Source organism: Grus americana, chromosome 3 (assembly GCF_028858705.1).
Source record: "Grus americana isolate bGruAme1 chromosome 3, bGruAme1.mat, whole genome shotgun sequence".
Lineage (NCBI taxonomy): Eukaryota > Metazoa > Chordata > Aves > Gruiformes > Gruidae > Grus > Grus americana.
Genome location: NC_072854.1, coordinates 124,575,258 through 124,595,288, shown reverse-complemented (window position 1 = coordinate 124,595,288; position 20,031 = coordinate 124,575,258). Strand labels below are relative to the sequence as shown.

General features: G+C 40.2%; 1 protein-coding gene across 7 annotated transcripts in view; it reads left to right on the top strand.

Annotated features, from left to right (window-relative positions):
* The window catches only part of SPTBN1 (spectrin beta, non-erythrocytic 1), a 138,852-nt gene extending 126,391 nt beyond the window's left edge, over positions 1-12,461 (top strand). For all 7 annotated transcript variants that reach the window (XM_054818937.1, XM_054818936.1, XM_054818941.1 and 4 more), the window contains 7 exons: positions 31-227; positions 1,306-1,418; positions 2,031-2,094; positions 7,234-7,472; positions 8,716-8,889; positions 10,721-10,763; positions 11,124-12,461. In XM_054818937.1, the coding sequence (XP_054674912.1) occupies positions 31-227; positions 1,306-1,418; positions 2,031-2,094; positions 7,234-7,472; positions 8,716-8,889; positions 10,721-10,763; positions 11,124-11,339 (1,046 nt within the window). In that variant the 3' untranslated portion in view covers positions 11,340-12,461. The remainder of the gene's footprint in view (positions 1-30; positions 228-1,305; positions 1,419-2,030; positions 2,095-7,233; positions 7,473-8,715; positions 8,890-10,720; positions 10,764-11,123) is intronic.
* The last annotated feature ends 7,570 nt before the right edge of the window (positions 12,462-20,031 follow it).

Genomic DNA, 20,031 nt, shown 5'->3' with positions numbered 1-20,031 from the left:
GGCGCTGATATCTGTGCATTCTTTGCTCAGTTTTGGAGGTACACCAGTTTTCAAGAGATGCAAGTGTGGCTGAGGCCTGGCTGCTGGGACAGGAGCCCTACCTATCCAGTCGTGAAATAGGTCAAAGTGTTGATGAAGTGGAAAAATTAATTAAGCGACATGAAGCATTTGAAAAATCCGCCGCTACTTGGGATGAGAGATTTGCGGCACTGGAAAGACTGACCACGGTGAGTGGTATAGGCGAGAATAACCTCTCTTGGCCGTTCCCCTTCATTCTGGTGCCATCTGATTGTTTAGAATCACCAGCCTAATCTCCCTTGGTTGATCTGTTTGTTAATCAAGCTAGGCCAATCACCCAGGGCCTGAAGTTCCGTGTTCCCAACAACATTAAAAGCCTCTCAGGTTCATTTCCTTCAAGGAAGGCTTAAGTGATAAATGACCTTAGTAGTCAACAAGAGCTGCATCAGGCCCAGGAGTGATGACCCAGAAGCAAATTCAAGAACTGAGCAGTTTGTTCCAGCCCTCTGCCATCCAGGTTATACTGCTAAAAGGGAAGGGGGATTCTGAGCAAAGATGACCTAGATCCAAATCCTTGAAATTATTTTCAGTTAAAGATGACAGTGTGAGGAGATGGAGAGGGGGGAGGGGTTTGACAGACTGCTCCAGTACCAGGCTACATTGTACCCTAGAAAGACATAATAAGCAAAAAAACCCAACCGCAACAAAAACCACATTTTGAGCACAGCTGCAATGTCAGTAATTAATGCTTGGAGAGCATGTCACCATCTTTGGAGAATAATTTTACTTTAGACACTAAAATTGCAGTGGCTTGATTTTTCACACGCACCAAGTGTCACAGCTGCAGACAAAATGCATTGGAGTTTCTCAGCATCTTCAGAAATCAGGCTGGTTTTATTTACATGGTTAACTTCAGGGATTCGACTGTGAAACACTTTATTTCTTTGTATGGCAAGCAGACAAGAGGATGTCACTTTTCAATATTTTAATAGCTGGGTTTTGTTCCATAGAATGAATTAGAAAAGAAGCATGGACAGTGGCAAGCTGCTGCCCAGGCAGTCTACTTGATGTTGAAGGGTCTGATACTGTATGCCTTTACTGACAAATTCAGTGCAACAAACTTTGCATGATTAATACTTTTAAAGACTGATGCCTTCAGATTTTATTCCAATAAAATTTAATTTCGGTAATGTTTCAGAAAAATGTACAGAGTTATTTTTAGTTTCTAGAAATGCCCCTGAAAAATGTGCAGTGCTCTTAAGTGGACAAAAATGTTTCATTTCTCAGTTGGAACTGCTGGAAGTACGTCGACAGCAAGAGGAAGAGGAGAGGAAGAGACAGCCGCCCACTCCAGAGCCAAGCCCAAAGATTGCAGAGGATGCAGACTCCCAGCAGCAATGGTAAGCCCACGGTGTGGGAAGCTGAGCTGCGTAATTCACACTGTTTTTTCAGACAGAGTTCTCAGGCTGAACGTGCATGTTGAAGGGAGAGTCTGGAGGCTGCATCATTTTGTAATGCGGCCCTCTTTAGAAGACTTGCTGGATGTAGTTTATGGGGACAGGAACTTTCCCAGATGTCTGAATTCACTGCTAAGTTGAATGTTCAAATTTTTCATCATGATGCAGTGTTACAACTGCTGAAGTGTACCCGGTCCTAAAGTAAAAATGCTGGGTTTACGCCCCATTACACATGCGTTATGAATTAAAATTTCTGAAAAATCTTGGCTTTCTTCTTTAAGGAGCATCAGTTACAGATAGCCACGTCCCTGGAACATTAACATTATAAAATGACTGGTGTGATAGGAGTAGACTTATTTGTAAGGTAACTGTCAGGAAAGCCTGTTTTGATCTCACCTAACATTGGATTTATTCAGTTGGGCCTGAGGATTTTAAGAACTTGCTTGAATTTCTGAGGTGTGTGATATTCAGCAGGAAAATCTCATTTTGGGGAAAAAGATGAGTGACTTCCCAGAAGTTAATACAATTTCTTTTCTCTTTCCTCTCTCCCAACAGGGATGGGACAAAAGGAGAACAGGTTTCCCAAAATGGTTTGCCATCAGACCAGGAATCTCCACGGGTTAGTTACCGCTCCCAAACCTACCAAAACTACAAAAACTTTATTAGCAGACGGACAGCCAATGACCGATCGTGGTCTGGACTGTGACATACAGAATCATTTGCAGCAAAAGACACCATTTTTCAGTATGGTTTACTGGTACTGGTTTAATCTTTTGGCTTCGGATTTCCCTGCTGCTTTTCTCTTCCTTCCCGTCAGTTGACTTTTATTTAATTAGCAGCCCCTTGGAGATATATTTGCTTCAGTTTAATCCTTGTTTATTTGAATCTCCCCACTGACACTCAGTTGCTTTAAGGTGACACATTTATTTCATGTTATTTACTGTGAGTTTTTCATGTTGCTAATAGTATTAAGATTTTCCAGCTAAATCGTCCTTTATATGAGTAATTGAGATTTAATGAGATTACATCATAATGAAGAAGAGAACTAGAATCTGACAGGTATGACGCATCGAGTTATACTAACAGGTTTCAGCACGGCAACATTATTAAATCAGCTGCATTAGCGAGCAAGTTATTTACAAGGCCAAAGATAATACATGCAAGTGAGCTCGGCAGTAAAGGCTGGGAGGGAGGGGAGGGTTGTAACTATCAACAAATAAAAAGCCTTAAGGTTAGTTGTATAACATTCCATGCGGAATGGACTCATTGACCGCAGATAAAAATAAACGTGAAATAAAACATGAAAACCTAGTATCTAGATTTATCTTGGTATTTAGTCCTCATGAAGGGTTGTGATCTTGCTGAACAGCTGTTTTGGGGCCCCATTTTGCCTCGGTCCTGTCCAGTTTACACTACAGCAATTCCATTTACTGACACTGGAGAGATAGTAGTATAAATGCGAGTAGGGTGCAGACCCTTATGGAGAGGTCATGGTGCTTTTCTTTAAAACCTAAATAAAATACATTGGTCTAAGATCCCAGCTCTTTATTTGATATAGATGCAGGTTGAATGGTCCATGTCTTATTCATTCCTTCTTGATAGGGCATGTCCCAGTGGAGTCAGGATGCATGCCAATAATCCTAATGTGCAGCCATAAAAATACCGGTAAATATGTATATATAGTTAAAGCAACACAGTAGTTGAAAACTGGCTTATCTCTCCGTTACCTTCCTGTAAAGCCTACTTGCTTCAATTAACGCTTTGAGTGGTGAGAAAAACGACACTTCTTTTTCTTACGTTTTTGAACCTCACTCTCTGAGGTCATATTAAGTGCAGGAAAGGCTCCTGGCAGGCTCAGATCTGTGGATATTAGAGCTCTGACCAGGGCTGCAAAGGAAATGCAGGTCCCAGTCTGGGACTCTGGGGAGGAAATGCCTTTCAGCATAAGTTTATCTTTCAAACAGCCCATCCCAGTTCCTTTTGGGTCTACACACAGACTCTGTCAATGCTCTAGGATACTAAGCAGTTCTACCTTTTTCTTCCTTTAAATAAAGCCTTTCAGTTCATCTTTAATATTAAATGATGAAGTGAGCTCTCTGTTGTACATTCTAATGTTTATGACATTATATATAGTTGTGGCAAGGAACGCGAGGTGGCCTGCAAGCGCATCCCAGATCATCTTCATCTTGTTGGTTATCACAGCCTTATACATCACCTGTTTGCTTCTTTTTTTTTTTTTTTGTTTTATGATACATAATGCATTTCCATGTTAATCTTTGCCATCTGCACTTCAGTCTTTCATGAGAGCTTTTTAGCTCAGTTCACTGAATCTTGTGTTGCAATACATCAGATGTACACAGCTGTATTTCTGATTTGGGGAGTGAAGTATGCTCCTGTTGATCTGATTTTAGACTTCTGGCAGCTAGCTGTGCAGTAGCTAAATTGTTCTGTATTGGCTGAGCTCATAAAGCAAGAAAGATGATTGAAAGGATGTGCTTCAGTAATTGTACTTTTTGCTGTAACTTGTCTTTCCACTTCATGATGCATGTTTTTTTTTTCTTTTGTCAGGATAACAACATATAGCTTCTTAATGCTTTTAAAAATTCCATATAAATTTATGCAGATGATCTGGTGACTAGCTATACCAGTGTTGGCTCTCTGTGCCTGTAAGAGTACAACAGTTCTCAGAGCAGTATAGCTGTAGCTTCAGACTCCACCATCTGGGAAGCCTTCAGATGTATTCTGGCTAAAAAGTAGTATGTAAAAGTAACTTATATAGATACACTTTTTTACTTGTATTAGTATGCCTATATATATATAAAAATTACACTTTTATGATGAAGAAAAATGAATTAAGTCATTGATTAAGGTCATCATTTTCAGCACTAGAAGTGTAAGATTTCACCTGTTTATTATAGCCTATGGTACTGGCTTAAAACATTAAAATGGTACGTATGCCAGAGCAATATATAGGCTGTCATCTATTTGCATCTGAAAAAGGCAAATACCTCTCTATTGTTTAAGCTGTGGCGCAGAGACCTAAGTTGATGAACCGAATATAACGTTGCTTCAAGCACTCTGAAAATCAAAGGGATGTCTCCAGTCAATGTCACCAGCTGTCTTTTTGCATGTTATAGTCCTGATTTAAGTATCTCAAGAGTAGTCTTTAGCCACTAAAGCACTTGCAACTAACCTCTCAGTCACGGTTAAGAAAACTGTATTCATGTACGTGATAACTGTTTTGTTGTAACAGTACAGTTTGCTATTAATGTTTGTCCTCCGTTGCGTTGTCTCTGCATGCCCGATGCATGTTTCCATTAAAGTTTGCTTAGCTCCTGTTTTTTCTCTATTTTCATGACACATTCTTCACATAGCTGTTTATGATTCAGATTTATTTTGCTTGTTTTCTGTTAATTGTAGATAACACATGAAAAGGAAATAAAACCCGAAAGAGCATCAGAAAAGCTTTTCATAGACCTTTTAAAATCAGTAGAATTTTAAGTGGAAGTTGCAGGTCCGATTGTGTGATTAAAGTTGGCGGTTACCTTTTAAAACCACTGGGTTGCAGATTGCAGCACTGAATTACATGTTATTTCCCGTAAGAACACATTAAGTAGCTGTGCAGTGGCTGCTGTTTGGAAACTGGTCTGGTTGAATTCAGATTAGTGGTTATAGGTGCCTGAAAATCAGTAATATTTTCACATCTTGCTGGTATTGCTACGGAAAACATGCTGCCTCCAGCATCAGTTTAGGTAAGAGGTAGTTCTGGGTAGTTTACGTAAGTTGTTGAGGTAAGTTACTGTGGTCTGTGTAGTTCCTTATTTGCTGGTCACAAAGGCTTCATAGATCTCAGACAGGACCCAGCCAGTTGAAAAGCAGAGAGTTTGAAGTTCAGAGTCACTGGGCAGTACGATTTGCAAAGAGCTGTCCTCTTCCATGCACACCGCGATCTGTTGGCCAGCAGTGGTCAGCACTGGTGGTGGCTGATTTATTGAGCTTTCGTTGGTGAATCATGGGTTGTTCATTTCCCTACCTGTGTTGTAGTAGCTGTGCTGGCAGTGTTTGGGTCATCTTCAGCCTCATCTCTTTATTTACTCTCTCCCCCCTTTGATGCAGCATTTTTGGTATATTTTGAGATTTGGATACAAATAGTGAGGTTTGATGGCTCAGCTCTATCCTAATTGTGAAGAAGCAGCAGCGTCATTGATTTTTACTTCCACTGGATAACAGTGCAGGGTAGATGTTTCCTCTCACAAACTAGGCTGTAAGGCTACGTGGCTTTAGGGACAGAGTAAAATAGATACGACTGAAGTGGAATGTGAGCTGTGATTCTTTCCCTGTCTCAGTGGTGTAGTGTCTGGAGATTTAGATTGCTTAAAGGCAGTTAACCAATCCTTCCCATATTCATAGCAAGTTGACACTTAGATCTTCCTAGGTCACTATATGAGGTACAAAGGTGTGAGGTACAACAATGTGTACTTGGCAGGTATGAGAAGTTCTAGCAATCGGTGGCAAAATTTAGTTTGTTGCATAATAATTTGGCTGCTTTTGAATTGTCCAGGCCATGTGCAGAAGTGGGAATGTCTAATTATCGTGCCATTCACAAATACCTGCTTGTCTGCATAAAAACAGTCCAGAATGTTTGTAATCTACTAGAGCATTAGCAGCACTAAGCTTTAGTAACTTGCTAATAATAATCATAATAATAATACACACTGGTTGTGTAACTTCTGAGCTGCTACCAGTGGCTCTACACGTCAAAGTAATGGTACAAGAAAAAAAAACTGGGACCAAGCTGCATTTCAAAAGCTTATAGCCATTAGGATTCCAATTTAAATGATTTTTGGATGAATGGCTCCTGAAGACGTCGACAGCTTGACCAGTCAGAGCTGCTGGAAACACGGCTGCTCTCTAGGCTATCTCGATCACAGTGCGACAGGCAACGCGATCAACAAAGCAAGTGATGGGCAAGGCCTTGGTTCTGTCTTTGTTTGGGGGTAAATAGCTGTGTGATGTTGTGTGACTGTGGTGGTTTTCAGTTCCTTTAACACAAATCCAATCCACCCTAATACCGAAAGTCTGAAAAAGACCTCGATGAATTGACACGTGACCTCCTTTCCCTTGTCTTTAAGATCCAATATCCTAACTGGGATGGTGGAGATGAAATGCATGGTGTAATCTCTCTAATTTCTGCATGTTTTGATTTTGTTGTGTCACTAGGGGAATGGGGAAAGCGGGAAAGGAGCTTTTACAGAAACAAATAAACAGCACAAATTCTTGTAAATGCTCCTGGGCAATTTTGACATCTTTTTCTGCTGACTTGTGGTTAATATCTTTTATAGACTTTTAGTACCCCAGTAATGCCATAAATGTATTTAAGGTGGCTGATGTGTATAACTTCTACTGTTCCTCTAGGTTTGCAGAAAGTGTGATTGTTACTGTTCCAAACATTTTAGGAGTAACAATATATAAAAGAATACGAATTGACCAGCAGAGCAAAGCACAGTAAAATTCACACTGATGTTTAGCTGCTGTTATTTTCCCATCTCTCTACCTATAAAATGGGTACTAATCCATTCATACCTTCTAATTTCCTTGGCCTTCTGTGTCTCCATGGAGTGTGAAAAAGATCTTATTGGCCTGTGTCATTCTCCAGGCAAAGTTTATACACAGCCACGTTGTGCAGGGAAACAGATTAACTGCAAGATACCTCCGTATTGTGAGGCTTCTAGCTGAACTTTTTTTCCACTGTTCCTAGGTGGCAGAAAGTGCAGAAACAAACGAAATGGTCAATGGAGCTGCAGAGCAGAGGACAAGTTCGAAAGAGTCTAGTCCTGTTCCTTCTCCGACGGCAGACCGCAAAGCCAAGAGTGCCGTTCAGGCCCAAACTGCTGCTACCCTACCAGCCAAAACACAGGAGATTCCTTCAGCTCAGATGGAGGGCTTCTTACATCGCAAGCACGAATGGGAGACACACAGCAAGAAAGCCTCGAGCAGGTAAAGTACTCGATGCTTAAGGCAGGTAATTGCATCTGAACTCACCGAGATGTAAGACAGTAAATATTATCCCTGCTGCTATTGTCTTCTCACGGCTCCTAAAGACCCATCAGGCTTATGTTCCTGTTGTCATAGGAACTGTGCGTGCATGGTTCAACAGCATATTTGATAAGTTGCAATCTAAAGATACATGGTAGAAAATGCAATGTTAGCCATATTTGGAAGGTGGAAAACTGAGGCATAAAGATACCGTGACTTTCCCACTTCACATGATGAATTTGTGGCAGTAGTGGGATTTGATTCCAGATCTCTCAAGTTGTACGTTACTACCAGAAAAGAAAAACACGTAGGTGGGAGAATAGAAATGTCCATATTCTTCTGACATTTTCTGTTTGCACATTAGCACTTTCCACCTACTCTGTAATCTGTTCAGAAGAGAAAAGTGGGTGAAGATGATTCTGTGTGCCTCAGTCGATTCCATTCCTAAGGACCTGATCCTGCGGGTCTCAAACAGGCAAAACTTCTGAGATTTCTGTCTGTGCTGGAAAAGCAGACTGGGGTCCTTCTTGACCTAAGAGAGCCCTTGAAACCAGATTTACGACTTGGCTGACAGGGAGAGTGTTGAGTAGCAAGTGGTGAGCTACACCAACATCTGAGGGCTCTGGTAGGAGCCGAAGTACTCAGCAGAGCTGAGTGCAGAGCACAAATGAGTACAGTACTGCTATGATTTTTGTTCAGCTGGAGTTCTTCACGCTGGAGAGAGAACTACTTTGAGGCAGTGAAGCTACCAATACTAGTATCTAGGGACTCTTATTTCTAGTAATCATTGATTTTTATAGCTGCAGTAGAAAATGAGGCGGATGATGCTACTAAGAGTGTTTGTAACAATCGAGCATTTCATGTGCATTCGTTCATTTGCAGCAGTGAGAATTCCTTCTACAGTAAAGCGTAGTCATTAAAAGGTCAATCAGTTTCTCACCCAAGTATGCAAACTGCCTGGTCTGCCAAACAATCCTCCCACTGTTGGGATGTGCTTATGTGCTATCACAGAGCTCTATTCCATCTGGCCCAAAGTCAGTACTTTTGTCTTGAAGCCACGCTTCTATGAGAGAATGCTGTATTCACATCCTCAGGCTGTCCTGGTCTCCATTATCTTATAGAAATAACTGTGTTTGGTTTCTCCAGTTCTGTGAGTAAGAGCGTTAGATTTATAAATACTTTTGTTGTTTTCTGTGTCTTGAAGATCATGGCATAACGTGTACTGTGTCATAAACAACCAAGAGATGGGCTTCTACAAGGATTCAAAAGCCGCTGCTTCTGGCATCCCCTACCACAATGAGATTCCTGTCAGCTTGAAAGAAGCGGTCTGTGAAATAGCGGTCGATTATAAAAAGAAAAAGCATGTGTTCAAGCTAAGGTAAACCTGTTGAAGCATCTTGCCATTAGTTTGTGGTGGGTGTGTTCACCGTGCAAATTCGTGGGAGAATCCTGCCTAGGAACTGATCATAATTATTAACTGCAGTATCTGCTTTTCCAAACAAGCTCTTCCCAACACTGAGACGTGGTATATTTATCAAAGGTGGCAAGCACAAAACAGTATCAAAATAATCCGTGCACTTTATTTACATCTGGGACAAGACTAGACATGTCTGCCTAAAGTTAGGGGCCTGCATTTAAAAATGCTGAGCTTTTTCAGCCGCTCCCTCTGGAATTAATTGAAAAGAGCCGAATGTTCATGGTTCTGCTCTTTCCAAAATCAAACTTCTTGTTTAGTTTTTTTTTGTATGGATTTAGGAGACTACTGAAGACATCTATCACGTTTTCAGGTCTAGAACATGTAGTTACAGACCATTTCATTTTGAAGTATGTGAAGTATTTGCTGTTCAAAGGTTAAAAAAAATAAGGCTTTTCCTTCCGAAGTTGTGTTTCTGTTTTGCTGATCAATCTTTTAGTGCAAACAGCGAAAAAGTATTCTGTTAATACACAGCTGCTAGGTGATTCTGTCAAAGGAGACTCATTTTATGAACTGATCAGTTTGTGTATTCCAAGGTAGATTTTTTTTTTTTAATTTTATAGGGATACAAGAATCCCCTAAAGATGATAGAATCCATATGCAGCAAAATTTGCTTTATAGCAAATATTTAGGGAAATATATAGCAAATATTTAGGGAAATTTACCTTTCTTGAAGACAGGCCTGCAGCTACGTGATTCATCCTTCATAATATCTTAAAGGCCTCTGAACTGATAATGTATGGATATGCTGTTCCAAATACAAAGTTAGGCAGAAAAATCAATTGCCCTCCTTTACGCAGTACCTGCATCAGCGCTCTCGAGTAATTGCATGTAGAGTATTTTCTTTGCTCATTCTCATGAGGAGAGTCCCCCGAGAGTTCACCAGCTCATCATGTCAAGTCTGTCTCTCCAAGCTGAGAAGGGGTATGTTGTTGGACACCTGGGAGGCTGAGGTCTCTACAGATCTCACACGCACGCAGATCTTTCCCAGAAAGGTCTAGTTGTGGTCTCTAGAGTGTACACTGGAAATATTTTTCTTAATATTTTTAAAGAAGAAAGCAAGGCAGGATTATATTCTTCCTAGTGTCTGTCTGCACTGTTATTTTACTGTTTAATACTTAATTTCATAAAGGGATTTTAAAATGCTTTCTTTTTGTGGGGAAATATCAGGAAGGCTTGCAACACAGCTCCCACTGACCCTGCCTCCTACTTCTTCAGATGCCTGATCTGATGTTATTCAGTCTTTTTTTAATTAATACATATCTTCACATACATTGTTAAATGTATTCCAGTTAAACCATCTGAGTAAAAATCAGCTAGATTTCTACAAAAGCCATGAAAACTCTGGGTGTTGCCTGTGACTTTTGTCTTTTCAAAGCATTGAGTTGACTTTTATACTGTCTTTTGCAAAAGAGCAAAGATCTGCCCGAAAGAGCAAGTACTGAAACAGCAACCATCAGCTGCTGAAGATGGCAAGCTCTGCAGCGCGTCCTGACATAGTGGAACGCGTCCGCTACCATAAGCATGTCTAGAGACCAGAATATACAGTGTGCCTGGCTGCCTCTGCGCAACAGTACGAGAGCCCAAACCACGAGTCGTTGGGGTGTATTTGTGCCCGTACAGATGTTATGACTGCCCCATATGTCTCAGTCTGATGTGCTGTAGCTAAACAAGCAGGAGCGGAAGCAGTGTTACTACTGCTAAGCTAAATTTGTGATGGTTGTTTTCTTTACAGATTGACTGATGGCAACGAATACCTCTTCCAAGCCAAAGATGATGTAAGTTTGTTTTTCTTATTGTTTATTACTGATGTGATATCTGTGCTGTTGTACAACAGGAAAAAAATAGCCGCTAAGAGCTCAGGGGTGCATTTTAATTTCCTGGTCTGTGGTCTTGCATGTAATGTGTAGATTCAGAAGCTCCTGCTGGCACCACCCAGGCAGCAGGGCTTTTCAGGTACACCTTCTAGTAGACGTCTTCTGCAGGTGCGTAACCAGAGGAGTGCCAGCTGATGAGTTAGCGCCGTGTTTCCTTTAGTTTCCCACTTGTATCCGTTCCCTTCCACAATGTTGAGTGAATTAATGAGGGCGTGTGACACACGGATTGTAACGGCTTTCTGCCTTTGGGGCTTCTTGAAGGAGGAGATGAACACGTGGATTCAGGCCATCACATCAGCTATCTCTTCCGATAAAATCGAAGTGTCCCCGACCACCCAGAGCACTCCAGCCTCCAGCCGTGCCCAGACCCTACCTGCCAGCGTCACAATAACCAGCGAGTCCAGCCCTGGCAAGCGGGAGAAAGACAAGGAGAAAGACAAAGAGAAAAGATTCAGCCTTTTTGGTAAAAAGAAGTGAACTCCATCTCCACACACTGCACTTCTCTGACCGTTCCAGTGGAATTCCAGCATGCGAGCTCAGAACCAATACGTTACTCTCTGTGCCTCATGTTCCTCAATGTGATTGACATTTTTTTATTTATAGAGCGTTTTAAAATAAAAAGCCAACAAAAAAGAATCTAAAGTTACAAATGTATGAGGTGCATTGGGCAGCTTCTGTAGGAGGGGGAGGACCAGGTTTTGGGGGTTTGTTTTTGTTCTTTTTTTTTTTTTTTAAATGAAGTTAATGTAGATTAGATCTTAATATTTAAACTGTTCCTCAATTTTGTGAGGCTGTCTTGGAAAATAACCCACTCCTAGTGCTATTGGTATGCAAGGCAGCGGTGCTTTCGAATCTACTGTGCACATCAAAAACCAATGTACAAATTTTCAAAAATGTTCACTTCCATTTAAGGTTGTTATGCTGAGTCTTGACTAGTAGACCCTCCCATTACAATTCTAACATTTATTAAAATGATAGTGTATTATCTTTGCTGTAACAGAGTGCAGGTATGCATTAACTTACAGGCAAACCATTTATATCCTGGCGTTGGTTATTAACACAACCTGAAGCTTTTCTGCATCAAGTACGACAGATAAGAATGTTGGTGTACAAGATGGATTAGCAGGCTGATACAGTTTTAAATAATCTGTAATTTCAATTTTTTTTTTTTTTGCTGAAATACATTATATTGTATGTTTCAGATAATTCTAGTACAAAGTATAATAAGACTAGATGTATAATAAACCCTCTAAATCATCGGTAAGTGTAAAAGTGGAACTGAAGCATTTACTGGAAAAGTAATGTTACTCAAATGGTTACTTGCTTGTCAGCTGCAGCACTGTGTGTTATAATTTTGCTACATTACCTTGCTATTTGATACATAGTGTGCATTTCTCTGTCACTGTAACTATTGTAATGAAAAATTTTCATCTTACTGCACAATCAAAAATTACATTTAATAGGAATGAACTTTCAATGACTGGGCCTGTAGTCAAGAGTAGTACTGGAACTGGCTTTCAGTTGTATCGAACTGTACCTCTAGACTTTTACCCTATCTGTTAAATATATGCTATGTCATTAAATGCTTTTAAAACTAAATATGCTGGTTAAGTTTCTCATTTCGTTTCTGACGATGTTAAATCATAATTTTGAAAGAGGATCAAAAATAAAGTTATTTTAAAATGTCATCTCTCCTGTGCACTGAAACGAATGCCTTCAAATGTAACTCCATTTTTTGTGTGCGAAAGTTCATACTGAAATAGTTGTTTTCTCTCTTTCCACTTTTCTTCACCTTCCTTTTCCCTTCACTTCTCACCTGCCCCCCAAATAAGTGCCAAAGAATAAAGAGGGAAGGAATTAAATCAATGGCTTGTAAAATATTTTCACACAGATATTTTTTCTGAGTGAATCAAGGGAAGTAAGCATAAACTAGGGCAAGTGAAGGAGTTACCTGAACGGCTTATCCGATTGAGGTAAATATCCATGTACTAGTTTGCAGGAAAAGAAAACATTATTTTAAATAATCTTAATTCTCCAGTTTTCTGCCTACCCTTTGCTCAAGTGCTTAAGTCCTCAGTAAATCAGGCAATAATTGAACTTTATAATTTACTGAAGACTTGTTGTCCTGCCCAGTTTAAGTTCACTGGGGTTTTTATGTCAGTTTTTTTAAAACACACCTCTCAAGGTACAGCCACCATTGCACTTCTGTGATGACATGCGTTTAATGCAGCTAAGGTGATTCCGGAGCTCGCTGCTTCCTTGATGCTGTCAGCATTTCAGAGACTAGCATCTTTGCAGAATTTTCTTTAAGTTGGATGCCATCTAGGGAAACATTTAAAAGGAATGGCTCCAAGAAGCCCTAATAGGCATTAGAAGTTATAAAATCACCGAAATGTAAGGGACCTGGGTTTTCAATACCATTTGAGATGGAAAGCAGATAAACTGCAAACTAATGTGTTTCCACGCGATGGTTTCCTGAACATGTGACCAATACAGTGTCTTAATTCTTGTCATGGAGTATACTGTGTTTTCTGGGCTTTCCTGTTTCTTTCGGGTTAACAGTCGAATATTCATGCACATGAGTTTTTACTCCTGTAATATGACATTGTTTCAGTCTAATTATTAGTAAAATGTAGGATAACACCACTAGTCTTGTAAGTGTAAAACTTAATACACTATGGAAAGCTGAGGTTTAACATTAGAAGAGAATATGAAACAGTTGATTAAAGTATGTAAAAATGTTGATGCCTTACCATTTTTGTCACTTAAGCTATTAGGATGAGTAATTTAACAGATTGATCCTGACTGCCTGTGGTGTGTAAGCCTGTAGTGTCTTGGTTGAACATGCCTTCAGAATTGTTTTTCTTGTTTTGTCTTGCCTCTTAACTGCAATTTGTTCCTGAAAACTACTTAAATAAAAATCCTTTCTGCTTAGGAACTGATTTCAAGTTGCTGAGGAACAAGAGCGAATTCTAGTAAGCCTTGCCTGTTTTCCCCTGTGGACTGTAAGGGCGCAGTTTCCGTGCAGAGAGAATTGGTGGGTCAGGAAGAGCCGCCTCGGACAAAGCCAGGTCAGAAAAGTCAGGTCGGGTGTGCTAGTTTCAGGAGGGAGAAGGAATGGGGGAATCTCTCTTGGGTTATCTGAAGGGACTGCTGGAAAGGGTCAGAGGAAGAAGAAGGACCAAGTATGGATGACGGGAAGGGGACTGAAATGGGAGCAGGTTGTCGCTGCCACCCATGTTAACTCTTGCAGAGGTGGCTCTGTTACTTTCTGAATGGCACCACTAAGCGTGGTGAGACCCCCTGACAGGTGAAAGGTTATATCCCTTGTGGTTACCACACTGAAGAATGAGTTGAACACTACATTGCAGTTTCCTTGTTGGTAGGTTTTGTGAGATAACCCGTGTTTAAGTTATGTTTCCTTTGGAGATAGATTGCAAAAGTAATACAGAAGTTGAACCTTAAAATTTTCAAAGAGAATCACTAAGCCAGCCACTTTCCAGCTGAATTGTTATCATTGTTCATTGTTCTTCATTGTTATGAAGAAGAGAAATCATCCACTAGTCAGGTCAGTCTGCCTTCCTTTTTCCCTCTTGGTGGGAGCTTTGTATCGCATTCTAAGCTGAGAAGGTATCCGAGAGCTCCACTAGAAGGGTCCTTTCCATATCCTGACAACTGAAGTATAATGAGGGAAAAAACCCAAAACTCATTAGCCATCAGAATTAAGCATGTGTTGGGTGGGAGGGTTTTCTTTTAGATGGATGCAAATAATGTTAATCCATCTGTTCTGCATAGAGAATATGTTGTATTGCAGGGTTGTGCTCTGTATGAGGAAGATTAATGGTGAAGTAAAAGAAATGTATGATTAATTTCTGTTCCCGTGAGATACTGGTTTAGACAGTTTTTCATTTCACCATGTTCTGTTTTTATGATTTGAGTTTACAGAGAATGGATTTCAAATGTGGAGGGTCTTTAAGAACATACTTTTGTAATAAATAACTTGCAGGTATCATACAGTTTTGCTTTTTTTTTTTTGTGTGTGTGGCTATTTCGGCTTTTTCTACCTTGACTGATCACAGGTGGCTGAATAAATATAGAAACTTTAATCACAATGAGTTGGAACAAACATTAGTCCTTTTCATTAAAGAAAACCCACTCAGAAAATCAGACTGTGGTAAATGACTGAATGTTAAGAATTAAATTAGTGGAAAAAGCAGAGTTCAGCTCTCTGACACGACGGCTCGACCTGTGGACTGAACAACCGAGGTCACATCCTGACAACAGGAGGAACGGGAGCTCTCAGCCAGCCGACGTGGAAGAAGGATTCAGCTTGCTTTCCTGTATCCTGGCATCCAGAAGGTACGCTCTGAGGTCCAGCAGCACAAAGCTCAGGTAAGGAAGCACCGTGTTCTCAGTGCAGCAGAGACTAGCGTTGAGGTTTGGGCTGTCCCCACAGCTGCGTGTGTGCAGGGCCTGGCTGAGGAATCGGTGTTCAGCGCTTGAGAAGCTAATCTGTTCTGTTCCTTACTGCCAAATGTAATTTGTCCCCTCTTGTCAAGCATCTTTCTCTAGCCTTGTGACTATTCCAGTTCTGGTAGATTTTTATTTCAAAGGATTTTAAACAAGATTAAAGTACAAATAAGGCGAGGCATAAAACAAACCCACAACGCAGTACTGTAAATGCTACGGTACATGGGACGACTAGTGACAATAAAGAGAAATGTACTACAACATAGAGCAATTAAATGTAACAAGCAGAGGAGTTTAGGGGGTTTTGCTTCTAATTCAGTTTTGTACCCTTTGTTATGGTATGTTCTCACAACAGCCTAGCGGGGCCACGGTGTCTTACAACATGTGCTAATGCAATCGAAGCGAACGTAGCCGAGTTGCGTGTGCTGTCACCTGGCATCCGAGTCACTCGGTGTAGCCGAGGCAGCGGAGTCGCTTCAGCAGGCTCACGTGGTCACATCTGCAGCATGTCATAATGCAGCATATGCAGCGCACGCCCGGAGCACGGGGCGGCCGAGGGGGAGAGCCTGTGCTTCCCTGTCATCACACCTGCGGGAGAGTCCCAGGACAGAGAAGTGGGAGACCTAAAATGGTCTATTTTGCAATAAAATACTAATTTATTCTGTAAAGTATGAAATGAAGGGGTTTGTGCAGAAGCGTGTATTTCAGAATGAATGCTGCCTTGCTGCTTAAGCTCAGCATCCTAATTAGCCTGGTGATTGTGAACATCAAATCTACGATGCAATTTAATTACATGTGGTGTTCTATGTTTGAAGTATCGTATACTTTGTATATTACTGAATTTCACATAATAATCTTTAACTTTTAAATGAAATGCTGTTGTGGTTCATTGTGTTTGAACGGTAGAAATTACCTGGGCCTAACATGAATTTTGTTACTAGTTTCTTTATTAATACTGCTATTCGTTTACTCCCACACCTAGCTGAGAAAAATTTTCCCTTATTCACAGAGTACCAGCATTATCCATGAGAGGTCACTCTATCCAGAGGGATGCTTAGCTGCCACAGATCTGCTACCGCCTGAGCAATCAAGTAGTATTTGTGTACTCAAGAGAATTAAGAGCTTGGATGAAAGTTCTCTGAACTTGAAAAAGTCAGATTTTAAGAGAGTTACGTAAACTTGTGGCAGGATGAATCACCATAGGAAGGAAGCTGAGTCAAGTATGGCAGCAGGATGCTGAAAGGCGAGGAACACCACAATCCTTGCTGTGACAGAAAAAGTGAGAGCAGTTCCTGTGGGAAGATGAAAGTCTCTGCAGCCGTGGTAATAATTTTAAATTGATCCCTGAGATTCCATGAAAAGATTATGGAAAGAGAGCTCTAAAGGCATGTCTGGATAAAGGCTGGCAGTAAGCTGGCAGTAAGCTGTTAGGGGTTGATTGGGTGTCCCGTTGGGTCTGGGAGACCCCCGGGCAGGAGGTGCAGCAGCGGGTTGCACAGGGTTAGCAACGCGGAGGTACGATGGCTGCTCCGGAGGCTGGCTGGGTCTGCCGATCGTGCCGTTTACTCTGCACCTCTGGGCTCTGCGCGGGGATGAGCACAGCGGGCTCGGACAGATGGCTTTTATCGATCTGCCATATGTGGCAGTGCTGGACTGCACTCAGACCTGCAGCAGAACAAACCTGTTATGGCTGGGCAGGAGGACTTTCTCTCCAGTCTAGGATTTGAAAGAATAGGGTATGTCCAATGTTTCAGAAATGAGCTTGCTTTGCACTTGAGGATGAAAAAGATGCAATTTTTTTCTTTTCTTTTTTCCCCCTAACACTGTTTCTGGCCAGATCCTGTCATTTCATCAATGCAAATCAGTATTTCCGTCCACAAGGACTAAGAGCTTAGAGCCAATTCCCCTATTAATATTTTGTAGTTGAATTGTAAAATCACCGAGAGAGGCGTCAATCAGGATTGGATTAATGTAATGCCAGCAACAAACAGAACTAGATCACAGTTCCTGCCTCTGAGCCCTCCCCAAAGTTCTTAGAGATTATATATAATTTTTAAAAAATTATCTACAGCTCAAATAAGAGGTACCAGGTTTTGAAATACCAATTAATATACCATCTCTCGGCATCTGCTGTACATTCATCCTCAAAAACATGAGTTATAAATGGTATTTTGTGTAGCAAAGATCTCTAGGACATAACACAGATGTTTCTGGGAGGGAAAATCTTTTTTCATTGTTAATCACAGCTCTTAGATACGTACAGAGCAGGCAGGGTATATCACAGAGGATTGGAGTTAATTTGAGATGTGGCGCTTTTTGGCATCTTCTATATGAAGCGTGCTTTAAAACAAACAAGTAAACAACAACAAAACCACAAAAACCCACAAAAACCACCCTGAACCCTTCAGTGAATGGTCCCTTCAGCAGAGAGTGAGTGTGATATCTTTCATTCAGGTACTAGTCACACAAGATGCTTTATTAGTTTGAGTTTACATTTAAAACAAAAGAAGTAAATGTCATGGGATATACATTCTAGGCTAGGCTAACAGGCTCCTTGCCACGAGGAGGAAAAACGGTGGTGCTATTACAAATTTTTATATATTGTGTTCTTAAATATATTTTAAAGTGTTGCTTTTTACAAGAGTTATGTTAAATTGGAAATATGTTCAGACTACTTTTTTTTTTTTTTAACATAAATGCCCTTTTTTACTGAGGTGCACACTTCGACTTGGTTTGTATTGCTGCCTCATATTCGTGATACTGAGGATTCCAGAACTCCCTGTGAGTTTTTTAGAGCTGCTAATCTAAAATAAAGCTTATGTTATTTGGCCTCTATCTGAAGAATTACGTTCAGTTAGATTCATGCCCAGTATCAACACTAAAAGGAAAAGATGAAAGCATCAGTGATATTTACGTTGCACTGACCATGAACGGTAGGTTGCAGTATTGAGGAACAGTTCAGCAACGTGACAGATCCTGATGGGAATGTAGTAATGCTTTGGGGGGTTTTAATTGGGGAAAAAAATACACAAAAAACTCTCCATGAAAGGTAATTCAGTCACCAAAAAAAAAAATTCAACAAAATCCTTGAGAGTACAGATTATAGGAAAATAAGTGAAACTGAGCTTATAGGTTTTAAGGTTTTTCTTTAAGGTTTTTTTTGGCTGTTGGTTCACGACTCGTGTACTTCATTGCTACAATAATGCTAATGATTTATAACGTCCTTTTTTCTGTTTTTAGTAAAATAATGTCTATTATTTAATGCCTCCACACATTGACCATACTAAATATCACAAATAAAAAAAGAATATGCCAAGGTTTTACTGAAGGGTGGAATGAGCTTGGCCACTGTTGCTCACAGAAAGGTGACGGCTGTACAGTCGGAGACTGGAAATCAGTTTTTTGTTTGTCCTTGTTGAGTAGGTGAAGAGTCTATTTGTCACATATATTATTTTTTAAAATGAGAATTTTATAATGCAACAAAAAAAAATCATAGAAAGCTAAGATCACATGGAAGTTATTCCATTGGGTAATACTGAGATAAGAAAGGATGAAGAATTCATTGGAAGTCTTATTAGGTACCCACATGCACTGGTTGATAAAATAATTTTCCACATTCGGATGTTTCAGAGCAGACAAAAATAAAATAATGAGATTGAAATTGTTCCATAGCTAGATGAAGATACTTCACCCGGGTTTCCAGCACAAGTGGATTTGTGTGCTAGTGGGAGATGCAGCATACAGCTGCTCTAAAGCTCTTCTTGCTCCTCTCCTTTTGAGGCTACATAGAGAGTGTGAATATCCAAGAATGTGAGAGGTTACATCCAGTTTCTCTTCCAGGAGAAAACGCTCCGACTCCATGTCGATGGCTGTGGCAGCTTCATCAGTGGGGCCACCCAAGCCCATTAGATGATCCAACGAAGGGAGGTGAGCAGACTAAAACTCAACAAAATGCTAGCTGTATTTCATTAGCAGTTTTTTGGTGATAGAAGGAAAGTAACGCTAAGGGAATAGTGTAAATAATTACCCAGATATACTAACACACTAACTAATAGTGTAAATAATTACCCACATATACTAACACTACAACAGCAAACCTAATGGACAGAGCCATGGGTGACAAAATACTGTATTTATGTCAAGACTCTGTTATCTTAAATTAATGCCTGAAGTGCAAATAGTATTTCCTAATTACAGTGTAGCTTAGCAGCTTGACATTCAGAGATAATACATCACATTATTAATGCTGTTGATCCTAGAAATCTTTCAGGACAAGCTTTATTGGACAAAATCTCATGCTCAATATTAAACTATTTGCTCTTAAGAAACATTAACTTTTTTATTCAGGGGCATCGCATGGTTCTTCCAAGAATAAATTTTGTAGCAACAAACTATAAGAAAATAGAAGAAAATGAGGTATCTTAAACCTTAAGAGTCTCTTTATGATAAAAGTTTTCATTATTTTAAGCACATTTTCCAAACCTAAAAGGAGGCGAGAGAGAGGATTTATTTAGCAATTACATATTAGTGAAGTTTTCAGAGTCCCTAAGCTTAGTTATTTAAAGGAGCAGGAGATAGTCACTCTGAAAGTGCTACTCCCCATATGATTTTGAAACATTTTAAATACCTTTTAAAAGCATTCAAATGACATGCAGAACTGATTTTAACATGAGCTGTAGTGTAAACATCAGTGCTAAAA